Below are 14,205 nucleotides of genomic sequence, written 5' to 3'. Positions count from 1 at the left end.
CTCTTCTGTAATGATGGATCATTTGACACTGGAAGCGAAGATGAAATAGTTTATTGTTTGAGTTGTAGTTTTATGTTTGAGCCACTAGATGGCAAAGAGGTTACAGTGCATGATGGGTAGTAGAACAGCATCAGGTCTTTAACATGAAACAGTTCTGTTTACGCAACATGCTGGATCGTTATACAGGTTATACTGGCTGCATTTATTTATTGTTTTTTTTTATTCCTAGTTCTGTACTGACTAACATTTTATCTTATTATTATTATTATGATTATTAATAATTCTGCTGTACCTTTTATTGCACAATTAAGTGTTTTTGTTTCTGTTTGCTCTATCAATCATATTAGTGAAACATAATATTTTAATAGTGGCTCGGTGGGTAGCACTGTCGCCTCACAGCAAGAAGGTCCCGGGTTCGATCCCCAGGTGGGGCGGTCCGGGTCCTTTCTGTGTGGTTTGCATGTTCTCCCTGTGTTTGTGTGGGTTTCCTCCAGGTGCTCCGGTTTCCTCTCACAGTACCTAGACATGCACTCAGGTTATTTGGAGATACTAAAGTCCTCCTAGGTATGAGTGTGTGTGTGTGTGTGTGAGTGTGTCTGGGGTGTTTCCTACCTTTCACCCAGTGAACCAGACCCACCGTGTGTGTGTTAAATATATAAGATATACCATAAATTGTGCACTGATGTACGCAAACATATAGAATATTTAGATCTGCACCCTGCAGTCACTGTTTAAAATCACAAAACTATTTATACTACGATACATGAGCTTTCAAGGGTGGCACGGTGGTTCGATGGGTAGCACTGTCGCCTCACAGCAAGAAGGTCCTGGGTTCGATCCCCAGGTGGGGCGGTCTGGGTCCTTTCTGTGTGGAGTTTGCATGTTCTCCCCGTGTGTGGGTTTCCTCCGGGTGGTCCGGTTTCCTCCCACAGTCCAAAAAACATGCAGTCATGTTAATTGGAGACACTGAATTGCCCTATAGGTGAATGTGTGTGTGTGTGTGTGTGTGTATGTGTGTGACCTGCGATGGACTGTGTGCCTTGCGCCCATTAAAAAGCTGGGATAGGCTCCAGGTCTGTGGGAATTTGTGTGTATTCAGTCAAAAGTGGGTTGTTTGGGGATTTTGTCTGTATAGTGTACAGTGATTTGTTGATTGTGGTTCGGTTGTGACGGGCGTGGTCGTCTCCGTTCTGCTCCGCAGCATATTTTATGTAAAATTCTATCAGTATGCTTTTATTCAGCAAACGCTGAGCTCAGGGTTCTGTGCAGGACACTGGAGCTTCTTCATGTCTTTATAGAGTTTGCTTTGTGCTGGAACAGGAAAGGACCTTCCCTAAACTGTTGCTGCAAAGTTGGAAGCATATAGTTTTTTTATATACACAGATCAGCCATAACATTAAAACCACCTCCCTGTTTCTACACTCACTGTCCATTTTATCAGCTCCACTTACCATATAGAAGCACTTTGTAGTTCTACAATTACTGACTGTAGTCCATCTGTTTCTCTACATGCTGTTCTTCAATGGTCAGGACCCCCACAGGACCCCCACAGAGCAGGTATTATTTAGGTGGTGGATGATTCTCAGCACTGCAGTGACACTGACATGGTGGTGGTGTGTTAGTGTGTGTTGTGCTGGTATGAGTGGATCAGACACAGCAGCACTGCTGGAGTTTTGAAATATCATGTCCACTCACTGTCCACTCTATTAGACACTCCTACCTAGTCGGTCCACCTTGTAGATGTAAAGTCAGAGACGATCGCTCATCTATTGCTGCTGTTTGAGTCGGTCATCTTCTAGACCATCATCAGTGGTCAGAGGACGCTGCCCACAGGGCGCTGTTGGCTGGATATTTTTGGTTGGTGGACGATTCTCAGTCCAGCAGTGACAGTGAGGTGTTTAAAAACTCCAGCAGCGCTGCTGTGTCCGATCCATTCATACCAGCACAACACACACTAACACACCATCACCATGTCAGTGTCACTGCAGTGCTGAGAATCGTCCACCACCTAAATAATACCTGCTCTGTGGTGGTCCTGTTAATCCGTGTTCTTTTGTATATGAAGCTCAGGGTTTGTTTTGTAAAGAAATGAAGCGTGTACTTTTCTAGACTCACGGCGCCTTATACCTGGTTCACTTTACACGATGTACGCCCTGATTTTTGCTCAGCGGCTGGTCGGCGCTAGATTTGCCGGCTCTGGTGCAACTCGGCGTTTGCTCGGCGCTCGAAACTCGGCTCTCAATCGCTGTGTGTGAACGACTCAACAACTCGATCCGAGCGGCTCGCCGAGAGATTTCTAGCATGTCAGATATCTGAGTCGCCCAACTGGCAATGAGTGCTGTGTCGAACAGCCAATGAGAACGCAAGATACGGTGTGAGGGGAAACGCAGTGGTGGTACAGGGGCATAATATAGTTTATATCAGAATACATCAGCACGCACACAAGTTTTACAGCATTTCTAACCTTATTGCTCTCAGCAAACCATAATACCCTCACTGCATTGCAAACAATTTTTATTACCCTCCAGCTCACTACAGAACAAACCCTGCTGCTTCTATTTTCCCCCCTTGATTTTACGCTGCACATCAGCGCACAAACCCCTCGTCACTTCTTGCGTGTGTTTTCGTGACAGAACGTAGTTTGGGAGAGCAGAGAAGCTCGTCTGTGATTCCAGTTGGTGATAGATGGTGTAGTGTGTGACCCCCCATCACCCATCAGTCGTGTAGTGTGAAATCCACACCGGCTTTGAAGACTCCCGATTACAAGAGATCCAGTCGTGTAGTGTGAACTTGGCATATTGGAACGTGTGTGCACAGGGTGGGGGAGGGAAATACGGCCGGACGGTAACGACTCGGTCCTTCGTTATGCAACAGCGAGTGAGAAACGACGGACCTCATGAAAGCCGGCGGTGAAATAAACACTCGTCTCTTTTCTCCCTTTACTGCCAGAATTTATGGCTCCAGATCCTGAAAGCTTCAGTTAGTGGCGGCGGGCGGCGGCCGTCCACCAGCACTTTGTCCTCGCGGTGCGCTATTGATTAAACACTGTGTGCTGGAGGGGGCGGTGAGGAGGGGCTCACTGACCACCAGGCAGTAAACAAACACAGAGGACGGGTCATTACGGCTGATCCTCTCAGCTAGAACAACAGCCGCTCTTCTGAGCTTCTCACCAGATTCTGAAGTGGGTCGGTGTGTGGGAATTTGTGCCTGTTCAGTCAAAAGATGACAGCATTTTTATGGCAATCAGTTGGTGTTCCGGTTCATCCCAGAGCTGTTGAGTGGGGCTGAGGTCAGGGCTCTGTGCAGGAAGCTTTTCTTCACATCTTTATAGAACAGGAAAGGTCCTTCCCTAAACTGCTGCTGCAGAAGCGTATGGTTTCCTGTATATCACTAAATTATTACACCCGTATGCAAATGTTGTGGCCGAACTCAGTGGCTAGGTTTGTTTCCCAGGTTTAACCCTAGGCTCAGGTCATGGTCTGTGATGAGCTTCTCATGTTCTCTCCAGGTACTTTGGTTCCATCTCACCTCTCACAAACATGCAGATGGTGGATTGGCTGCTCTGAAATTATCCCTAGAGTTTAGTAAGTTTGATTTGTGTGTGTCGCATCTATGAACAATTGAGAGAGGAGACAGTTCAAGCAGTATTACTACTACTAATAGTAATAATAACAACAGTAATAACAACTATAATAATAATGATAATAATAATAATAGTAATAATACTGTAATAACAAAATCATGATAATAATGATAATATTAAAATAATAATGATAATAATAATAATAACAGTACTAATAATATTAATAACAACAAAATAACAATAATAATATAATTAATAATACTGTAATAACAATATAATAATAATAAAATTATAATATATAATAATAACAGTAATAATATAATTAATAATACTGTAATAAAAAAATAATGATAATAATAATGATAATAATAATAATAATAATGATAATAACAAATAATAATGATAATGATAATAATAATAATAATAATTTGTAATAATAATTATTATTATTATTATTATTGGTGGTAATAATAGTAATAATAATAATAATTAATAATAATAATAAATAATAATAATAATAATAATAACAATAATAATAATAATAATAATAATAATAATGGTCTTCAAAAATGTTTGTTTGGATGCTGCACAGTAACATCAGACATTATGACCTGGGTTCTATCCTCTGTGTCTGTGAGAAGTGTTCTCTCTGTGTTTGTGGTGACGCTGGTTTCACTCCGCTTTTAATATTTGCCTTCCGATAGTCTTCGTGTGGCACTGGACCCACAGCAACCCAGACCAGTCTTGAGCGTTCGGTGAAAGTGAACAAGCGAGAGAGCGATCCTCCGTGATTCGTTCTCTCTCTGAACCGAGTGGGCGTGAACGCAGGAGCTCGGCGGACTCGCCTGCTTCACATCAAGTGGAAACGGTTGCCATGGTTTCGGTGTTGTGTGTGGGGGGGGTATTAATAGAGGCGCAGGCTGTGACAGTGTCCGTCCGCTACCTCGTCTGACACCTGTGGCATCTCGTACCGTCTCAGCCGCCGCCCGCCGCCGCCTCGGAGGGGTTCAGACGGAGGGACGAAGGAGGGTCGCCGCGGTGGGAGTGTGCGTGCGTCCCACTCGTATTGACACGCGGTTATTTTCACATTGGCTTTGTTTTTCTCTCTTGTGAAGGCGCAGGGTTTTGTCTCCCCCTCGCTGTTAGCTCGCGAGATGAGACATGAGAGAGACTGCGGAGTAAAATATAAAAGGAGCAGCCAGGAGGGCGAGGGTTTACCTTTCTGATCGGAGATTACCGCGTTATCGTCTCGCTGGAGTCGCGGGGCATTTATCAGAGACATGCATTATTCACACGCCGGAGGTATTAGCATGAAGTGCCGGAAGACGCATTTACCCCGACGGCTTGGTTAAAGTGAGAACGCTGGCTCAGAGGGTTCGGATGGATGTGAGGAGGAAGACGAGCGTGACGCGTCTCTTTATTATTTATTCCTCACCATTTATATTTCATGTGGCCACTCACGCCGGACGCTGCTGTCCGGAGCGCGCCGTGATTGATACCGGCTCTCGGCCAATCTGGTTGTCCGAGTCCATTTAGATCCCGAATCCCTAGAGGGGTGGAGGAGCGAGCCGCAACACGTGCCCTGATATTCGAACCCACTTCCTGCCTCTCAGAGCTCTCAGAGTTTCCCCGGTGCACACAGAGCTCCACGCTCCCTCATTGATCCCTCAGCGCTCCGCTAGTCTGGAGCCAGAGCGCGGCGTTGCGTGGACAGCCCGTGGGCAGTGCCGACACCTCCGTCCTCCTCTCTTCCCACCTCTCAGAGCGGCATGAGGCTGCCTCGCGTTCGGACCAGCCGCTCCATCCGGATTTGCGCTCGGACGGATTCGGGACCCTCCCGAGCTTTTTGGTGAGATCCGGGACGCTATGCTGTAACCCGACCCCTCGCCGCGCCCTCAGATCCTCCGGTGCCTACTCGCTCGCAGCGATGAACTACATCTTCGGGAACAGCACGCTGTACCCGCGCGGCGGCCGGGCCAACGCCGGGCCGGCTCACGGCGCCCCGGGCCAGAAGCAGAGGCAGTGGGCCAAGCGCAGCTCCAGCGAGGACCTGCCCTCGTCCAGCTCGCGCTGGCAGCAGCTCCTCACCTTCTTCACCCGCCGGAACGCCTTCAGCGACTGCATCACCGCCGGCGCCAGCCAGGTAACCCCTAGCATGCTTATCACCTGTTGGCTGGATTGTGACCTTTAACCTCATGCACTGCAGGTAAAACCGAGGGTTAAATCAGTCAAATCTGCATTTCTGTCACGTGATCGTAGTTTTTTCATGCAATTTCCTTCCCAATTTAGTCGTATCCAATTCCCCTTTACTGCTGCAGACCTCCACTCCTGACCGAGGAGAGTCGTGACTAACACACGCCCCCTCTGACATGTGTGCAGTATCGACCGCTTCTTTTCCCCTGAACCAAACGGGTTCATATGGAGATCCGTATCACGCACGGAGAGTCATGCACTGATCTCCATTATCCACCACCTGCAGTTCATACATCAACTGTTAGAAACTAAGTGAAATGTGCAGCATTATTTAAACAGCGCCCCCTTTTGTTACTCATGAACGGTTCTATAGTCAAACTGAATGAATTATAAGGCATTTACGTTGTTGATGCTGGAAGTCCCCTAAACTCAAAACCCTTAGTTGGTAAATTTGTTCCCCTAAACTGGACGTTTGTGTGACCTTCACTTTGTTCGCCGCTCGTCTTGAGCGGTAAAACCTGATCAGCGTGTGAATCTGATCTGAATCTGCATCAGTGTGGAATAAGCGTCAGATCCAGGGTTACAGCTCCACGTGTATCTGTGTTTATCTGGATTCTCCTCCCTGTTTCACTTTTAAACTTGTGTTACAGCTCCAGCTTCTGAGAAATGGTGAGAATCAGAATCAGCTTCTCCCAGAGTCTAAAACGCTTCTGGTTGAAAATAAAGCTTAACGTGGTTTAATGTAGTAAAAGAAGGAGACAGGAGCACTAAACTTCTCTTCATTATTACTGCTCATAAGTTCCTCCACTAATCACATTCCTCACTCGCTGTTTTACTACAATAAGTCACGCTAAGTTTTGTGCACCGCCGTCACACTTCATAGGAAATAACGGCACAGCGAGAAAAACGAAAGCGGTTTTGTCACTTCTCGTGTGAATGCGCCGGTGCTGAAGGGAATACGGTATTCCAACATCAAGCATCTCCACCATTAAGAAGCGTCAGGAAACAATAAAGAAGTAAAACTAAAGTGCAGCTTTTATTGTATTTTTATTGATGTGTAACTGTTAGTAATTGTATTTCATTGTGTTTATATTATATTTGTGTTATTTTCAGTGTTTAAGTGTCAAAAACAACCTCATTATTTTACATGAGACTAAAATATCTGCAGCTCCACGGGACCATGGACGCATTAACAGGTTCCCCAAACATCCTTATGGGAAAAAATACCTCGAAACTCAACGTCTTTAAAACTCAACTGACGTCCAGTTTTAAGGTAGCGCTGTATTTAGGGATTTGGATTATAAGGTGTGTGTGCAGTTTTACTACAGATCTATAAAACAGAGACAGATGTGTATGATATTGTGTAATGTTTGCATTTTATTTTATATTTAATATAATATAATAATTTACTTTATTTATTTTATTTAATTTCATGGTGCTTGTTTGCACTCTGGTGTCAGCAGTAAAGTACGCTACACACTACTGCTGATCTGAGGTCTGGTCATCCAGGGTTCAAATCTCAGCAGTGCTATCAGCCAATCGGGCAGTCGTAGACATTGTCCAAGGTAAGAGGAGGGCTGAAACAGTCCAGCTATTGTGAGATGCACTTGTCAGTTCGCTCTCAGTGCAGGTCCCAAGCACAGATAGAAATGAGGGTTGTGTCCGGAGGGGCATCCGGGGTAAAAACTGTGCCCAGTCTGGTATTAGGACCAGATCTGCTGTGGCGACGCCTACATATGCTTGTTTTTATTAGATTTCTTTTATGGATGTGATGGTTCCACAAGTATTGGGTCGCTGTTTTCTGTGTGTTCACTATATGTCACTGTGAGATTACAGAGATTGAAAGCGTGTGCCATGCTGCTGTAGGCATTAATACGATGCCCATAATGCCCGACCTCTCGATATATTTATTTATTTTGATGTGGGCTGAAGCACTTAGCGGACGGATGAGCGGCCGGACTCACCTGCCATTAGACTGAATCATCCGACATGGCCCAGAGCCTGGAGCCATCTACTCCTCCTCCTCCTCCTCGGTGTCCGGTAATGTGGGCACGGCCGTGCCACGCACGCTCTTTGTGCCCGGTGGGATCAGAACGCCGGCTAACAGGGTCACGACCTGAAACGAAAGCCGCAACAATAGAGGCGATGACAAAAGGGTTTCCAGTCGGGCTCTTTATTCCAGCCATCGATTCCTGTTACCACAACACTGGAGCTTCATCTCTTTTTTATGAGCACTTATCAGAACGTGAAAGCGGTAAGTGCGTCAGGGCAGCGCCGTCCACTTAACCTCCGCGGCACGCCAATACAGCGCTGACCGCTCATGCTGGTCATCAGAACTCCATCCGCACGTTTAAATAAATAAATAAATATAATAACCACTGTAAGTGATCAGGAGGAGATTTAAGACTAAGAAGATCTAACGGTAAACAATCAACACTTTCATTTAACGAGGGATTTTCACTTTTTAAGCTTTCACACTTTTTTAACTTTATTTATTATTTCTTTAAAAACAAACTGCATCACTTTTCTACATCATCGCCTTCCGGTGCATTTATCCAGCGTCGTACCGACTTTTTAATGTCGTCACTGATGCGCCGCTGCTTTCACATCATCATCACATGAAAATCTTCTTCCCGTTAAAGCTTCTTTCAGCCTCCAAAAAAGTGTAAATCAGATGGAGCTAAATCAGGACTATAAGCGTCTCTCAGACACGAGTGATTACTACAGAACAGAACCGAACAGAACAAAACCAAACACTACAGAAGTAAACAGAACCAAAAAGAACACAATAAAGCAGAACAGAACAGATCCAGAAAGAACAGAATAGAACCAAGCAGAACATAACAGAACTAAACAGAACAGAACCAAAAAGGTGGAAATCAGATGGAGCTAAATCCGGACTATAAGCATCTCTCAGTCTCAACTGATGTAATTACGACCTCTGCTGGCTGGTTGATGGTGCTGCACAGAGTTCAGGGATAATGAGGATCAGGGTGTGGCTCTCCGTACACAAAGCTGATCCGCATGTGAACTCGCCTCGTGCAGGTGAAAAGATGCAGTCGGGTGCTGCACACGTGTCGGAGGGGGCGTGTCAGTCTCGCTCTCCTCAATCAGAAGTGGGGATCAGCATCAGTAGAGAGGAAGCGTAATGCATTCGAGTGTTTGGATACGACTCGATTAGGAGGAAAATTGGAAGTGAAAAAGTACAGCGTTTCACAGTGAGCAGGTGAGTCGGGAACAGGTGAGGGAATCATGATCAGGTATAAAAGGATCCATCAAGGGATCAGTCTGTACAAGCAGTGATGCTTTGAGTTTGACACAGGGGTTCAGTCATGATGGAAAAGGAAAGGACCTTCCCTAAACTGTTTCTGCCAAGTCTTAACTATATAATTTCCTTTATATGATTGATGTATAACACCTGGGAGCAACTGTCGTGGCTGAAACACATGAATTCAGAGGCGTCCCGATACTTTTGCATGCACACACGTGTTCGCCTGGGAAGGGAGCACGGCCGGTCGGCAGTTCATCTTTATTTTTAAATGAAAACGCCGTTTCTTGTAACGTTTCGTGTTCTTCGGGTGCGTTTGTACTGTAACTGAGGACGTGAGGCGGTTCGGTCCTGAGGAGGCGTGCAACTCCTCCGGAGCCGTGGCTTCTGCTGTTTCCATGGAGTTGCCATGGCAATTAGCAAGCGAGGATGCTCGGTCACGTGGTGCGCCGGTTTATTTATTTTTCTTATCTGGCCAGCGCAGCGTTTTCAGCACACAGAGCCACCGAGCGGATTTAAACCGAGCCGTTAACCCTGTGGAGGGACAAAAGTATCTGGACGCTTCTCTAATGACTGAATTCACGTGTTTCAGCCACTACAGTCGCTAACAGGTGTAATAAATCAGTCATATAAGAGAAATCATACGCTTCCGACTGTGCAGCAACAGTTTAGGGAAGGTCCTTTCCCTTTCCAGCCCTACTCCACAGCTCTGGAATGGACCGGAACATCAACTGATGCTTTTCTGAGCAACATCAGGGTGCACAAATGGGCACAAATTCCTACAGACACACTTCAAGGACTCATGAGAAGCTTCTCATGTTCTGGCTGAAAAGATCACCCAGCTTTTTGAGTCGGGACGTCCGACAAGCTCACGGTCAGGCGTCCGAATACTTTCGACCATACACTGCGCCTCCCCGGTGCTGAATCTGCACGGGTGATGCATCGTTCCCGTTTCGGCAGGGCCGCGTGGGTTGGCGTTTTCGCTTCGGCTATGAATCACAGCAGCAGGCGTGAACGCTCGGCCCGCAGACAGCGCGGGCGCGTCTCCCTGCGGAGCGGGCACCACCGACACCAACACCTACAGTCCTCTCTCCCAAACTCTACGCCCACTCACGGCTGTTTCGTGAGTCCGTACGAGGGGTGCGCGGCTGGAACTGACGCTCACGTTTAGCAGCGCCTCACGTAGGTGGGAGAGACGTTAAACGTGAAGAGTACGAGGATCTGGAGCTGAGAAACTCCACCGCGCCCGTTTCATTCTGTGGTAAAACACACTAGCCCACCAGTGCTGACATCTCCGGCACGCCAGGGCGCCCACACGGACAACCATCGGTTCGTCCGGGGGAGGGAGAGCCGCAGGGATTCCTCAGAACTGCTGCAATGGACGAGTCAGCCAGCTCTGTCACCTCCGGCACTCGTATTCACCGCTTATTTTTGACTCCTGTTGGACGTCATACCCCGTAAAACCCAACGTCCCCGTCTGATCCAGTGAAACGCTGAACTCCGGTTCTGTTTGGTTCTTCAGCTTTAGGGATGTCCTCTCGTTTTTGCTGGAGCGTGGGCGTGGTCCTCGGAGAGCATATCAGCGTCCTCATCCAGTGTTCCACCCTCCACTGGTCGCTCTCTCCTCTCCCAAACCTCCGGTCTTCGAAATGGGATGGAGAAATCATCTCACTCTTCGTTAACAGTCTCCACTCTGTCTTTATTAAAACGTCGGCTGCAGGTGTAGGTACGAGGACCGACTGTAAAGTTCCATCTCCAGATAGCAACCGTTCTTTTGATCTGGTTTCCTTGTCGGAGCGAAACGTACGGAAAATGAAGCACTTTTTTGTTCTTACTGGAGAGCTTAGTCAGTTACGCCCTCTGCTGGATGATCGATGGTGCTGCACCGAGACGGGGGATAATGGAGATCAGTGCGCGATACGGATCTCCATATGAACCGGTCCAGTGCAGGTGAAAAGAAGCGGTCGATGCTGCACCCGTGTGTTAGTCATGACCCTCCTCGGTCATGAGTGGAGGTCTGCAGCAGTAGAGGGGGAACCATCAGGGAATTGGATATGACTAAATTAGGGGAAAATACATGATAAATGCGAAGCGCACCTGAAAGAATTAAAGATGAATCTGTGAAAGTGTAGATGTTTAGTCAAGGTCAAGAACGACACTGTCTAAAAAACAAACATGGGGACTATCACTAATAAATAAATAAATAAAAGGTGGTAGAAAAAATGGAAACAAAGTTATTTTTATTGATTATAAACCACCTTTGGTTCGTTTTCGCACTAGATGGATGTGCTTGTGATCTGTGTGATACACTATATTGCCAAAAGTATTCACTCCCCCATCCAAATGACTGAATTCAGGTGTTCCGATCACTTCCATGGCCACAGGTGTATAAAACCGAGCACCTCGGCATGCAGACTGCTTCTACACACATTAGTGAAAGAACGGGTCGCTCTTAGGAGCTCAGTGAATTCCAGCGTGGTACCGTGATGCCACCTGTGCAACAAGTCCAGTGGTGAAATTTCCTCATTACTAAATATTCCACAGTCGACTGTCAGTGCTGGTATAACAAAGTGGAAGCGATTGGGAACGACAGCGACTCAGCCACCGAGTGTTACCATGTAAAATGACAGGGCGGGGCAGCGGATGCTGAGGAACATAGTGCACAGAGGTCACCAACTTTCTGCAGAGTCCATCACTACAGACCTCCAAACTTCATGTGGCCTTCAGATGATCTCAGGAACAGCGTGTAGAGCTTCATGGAACGGGTTTCCATGGCCGAGCAGCTGCATCCAAGCCTTACATCACCAAGCGCATGGGGTAAAGCACGCCACCACTGGACTTTAGAGCGGTGGAGACGTGTTAACCGTAGTGACGAATCACGCTGTGAAGTCTGGGTTGCCAGGAGAACGGTACCTGTCTGACTGTATTGTGCCGAGTGTAAAGTGTGGTGGAGGGGGGATTATGGTGTGGGGGTGTTTTTCAGGAGTCAGGCTCGGCCCCTTAGTTCCAGTGAAAGGAACTTTTAATGCTTTGTGGGAACAGTTTGGGGATGGCCCCTTCCTGTTCCAACATGACTGCGCACCAGTGCACAAAGCACAAGGTCCATAAAGACGTGGATGAGCCAGTTTGGTGTGGATGAACTTGACTGGCCTGCACAGAGTCCTGACCTCAACCCGATAGATAGAACACCTTCGGGATGAATTAGAGCGGAGACTGTGAGCCAGGCCTTCTCGTCCAACATCAGTGTCTGACCTCACAAATGCGCTTCTGGAAGAATGGTCAAAAATTCCCATAAACACACTCCTAAACCTTGTGGAAAGCCTTCCCAGAAGAGTTGAAGCTGTTATAGCTGCAAAGGGTGGCGACATCATATTAAACCCTATGGATTAAGAATGTGAAACACTCAAGTTCATACGCGTATGAAGGCAATATAGTGTATGTCTGAATTAGTAGTTGTAGCCTAGTAGTTAAGGTAGTGGAATAGTAATCAAAAGGTCACTGGTTCAAGCCCCATTACTGACAGGTTGCCACTGTTGGACCCTTGAGCAAGGCCCCTAACCCTCAATTGCTTAGACTTTATACTTTCACAGTGCTGTAGTTTGCTTTGGATAAAAGTGTCCGAAAATGCTAAAAATATGAATGTAAACGTGTGAATTGCGGCTGCACCAGTATGATTTCCATTTGGGGATCAATTAATCAATCAGCCAATCAATTAAATGAAAGACTGCTTTGATCTTTGTTAGCTGATTAAAAGGCTTTGTAGCTTAGTGTACAGACTGAACATGCTGTGGTGAACTATAGGGTAGAAACAGTATAGAAATTCCTCATTTTATACCTAATAAACGTTGTGTTTACATTCCTGGTCCTAAACGTAGCTCGCTGGAACATCAGCAGCTCGTACTGAGCTGAGACTGTGCAGGTTTTCATCACCATGTAAGACCAAGTATGAGTAGGGTCAGGTTTCATCCTCCTGCGGTCGAGACTCCATTAGAACGTCATGGAGGCTCTCAGGATCCTCTGGAGAAGATCTTCAATCGCTTCAACCATCATCATAACCAGATCTAATTGATTTTCCACCCTGCGCTCGTGTCTCAACACCATCGATTCAGACGCCATAAAGGAATCAGAGCGCAGATGAGCGGCACTCCAGCCTCTGCCGCCTGTTTATCCGCGGGGTTACGAGTTACGTGTTGGGGTTATGATCTGTGTGAAACGTGATCAGCAACAGGTCGTCTGTTCAGATTTAGATCAGCTTTACTAAACAGGAAGTTCAGCGACCTTATCGAACCCTTAGAGACCGGCGACCGCACGTCCCATTAATAATGTACAGATTCACCGAACTCATTCATTATATTACTCAGTTTTCCTTTCCAATTTAGTCATATCCAATTCCTCAGTCGTATTTCACCTCTACTGCTGCAGACCTCCATTCCTAAACGAGGCGGGTCGTGACAAACACCAGGCGGGCTCATACGGAGATCCGTATCGCACTCTGAGAGTCACGCACTGATCTCTGTTATCCCCCGTCTCTGTGCAGCACCATCGATCAGCCAGCAGAGGGCGTAACTGCAGCAGATCTGTACTGTTAGTCCTTCTGCTGCGGTCGGAGGATCTAAGGTCTGAATATCAGCAGCGCTATCGGCTGGTCCAGCATCTGCGTGGACATGATTAGCTAAGGTTGAAACAGATTTAGTATAGTGATTAGTATAGTGATGAATTATATTATAGTGATTAGTTACAATATAGTGATTAGTATAGTGATGAGTTCTAGTATAGTGATGAGTTATATTATTGTGATTAGTTACAGTATAGTGATTAGTATAGTGATGAGTTATAGTATAGTGATGAGTTATAGTATAGTGATTAATTCTAGTGTAGTGATGAGTTCTAGTATACTGAGTAGAATAGTGATGAGTTATAGTATAGTAATGAGTTCTGGTGTAGTGGTGAGTTCTAGTATAGTGATTAGTATAGTGATGAGTTCTAGTATAGTGATTAGTATAGTGATTAGTATAGTGATGAGATCTAGTATAGTGATAAGTTCTAGTATAGTGATGAGTACAGTAATGAGTTTCAGTATAGTGATTAGTATAGTGATGAGTTAAATGCTTTTTTCAGAATAAAACAAGTATAAAAACTAAACAGGAGATGTAAATACAAT

The 14,205-nt window shown here is 46.1% G+C and overlaps 1 protein-coding gene across 4 annotated transcripts in view; it reads left to right on the top strand.

The window, feature by feature from the left end:
- dlg1a (discs large MAGUK scaffold protein 1a) overlaps positions 1-14,205 on the top strand; it is a 68,605-nt gene that overhangs the window by 13,110 nt on the left and 41,290 nt on the right. For 3 of the 4 annotated variants that reach the window (XR_010013188.1, XM_062998063.1, XM_062998060.1), the window contains exon 1: positions 5,304-5,726. The exons of the other annotated variant lie outside the window; for it this stretch is intronic. Coding sequence is in view for 2 of the 3 variants with exons in the window: in XM_062998063.1 (XP_062854133.1) it covers positions 5,511-5,726 (216 nt within the window). In the remaining variant the exon portion in view is untranslated. Of the gene's footprint in view, positions 1-5,303; positions 5,727-14,205 lie in introns of those variants that run through there. 4 annotated transcript variants of the gene reach the window in all.

This window comes from Trichomycterus rosablanca, chromosome 6 (genome assembly GCF_030014385.1).
Source record: "Trichomycterus rosablanca isolate fTriRos1 chromosome 6, fTriRos1.hap1, whole genome shotgun sequence".
In the NCBI taxonomy this organism is placed as follows: Eukaryota; Metazoa; Chordata; class Actinopteri; order Siluriformes; family Trichomycteridae; genus Trichomycterus; species Trichomycterus rosablanca.
Note: the sequence above shows the minus strand (reverse complement) of the source record. Positions and strands in the feature narration are given on the sequence as shown.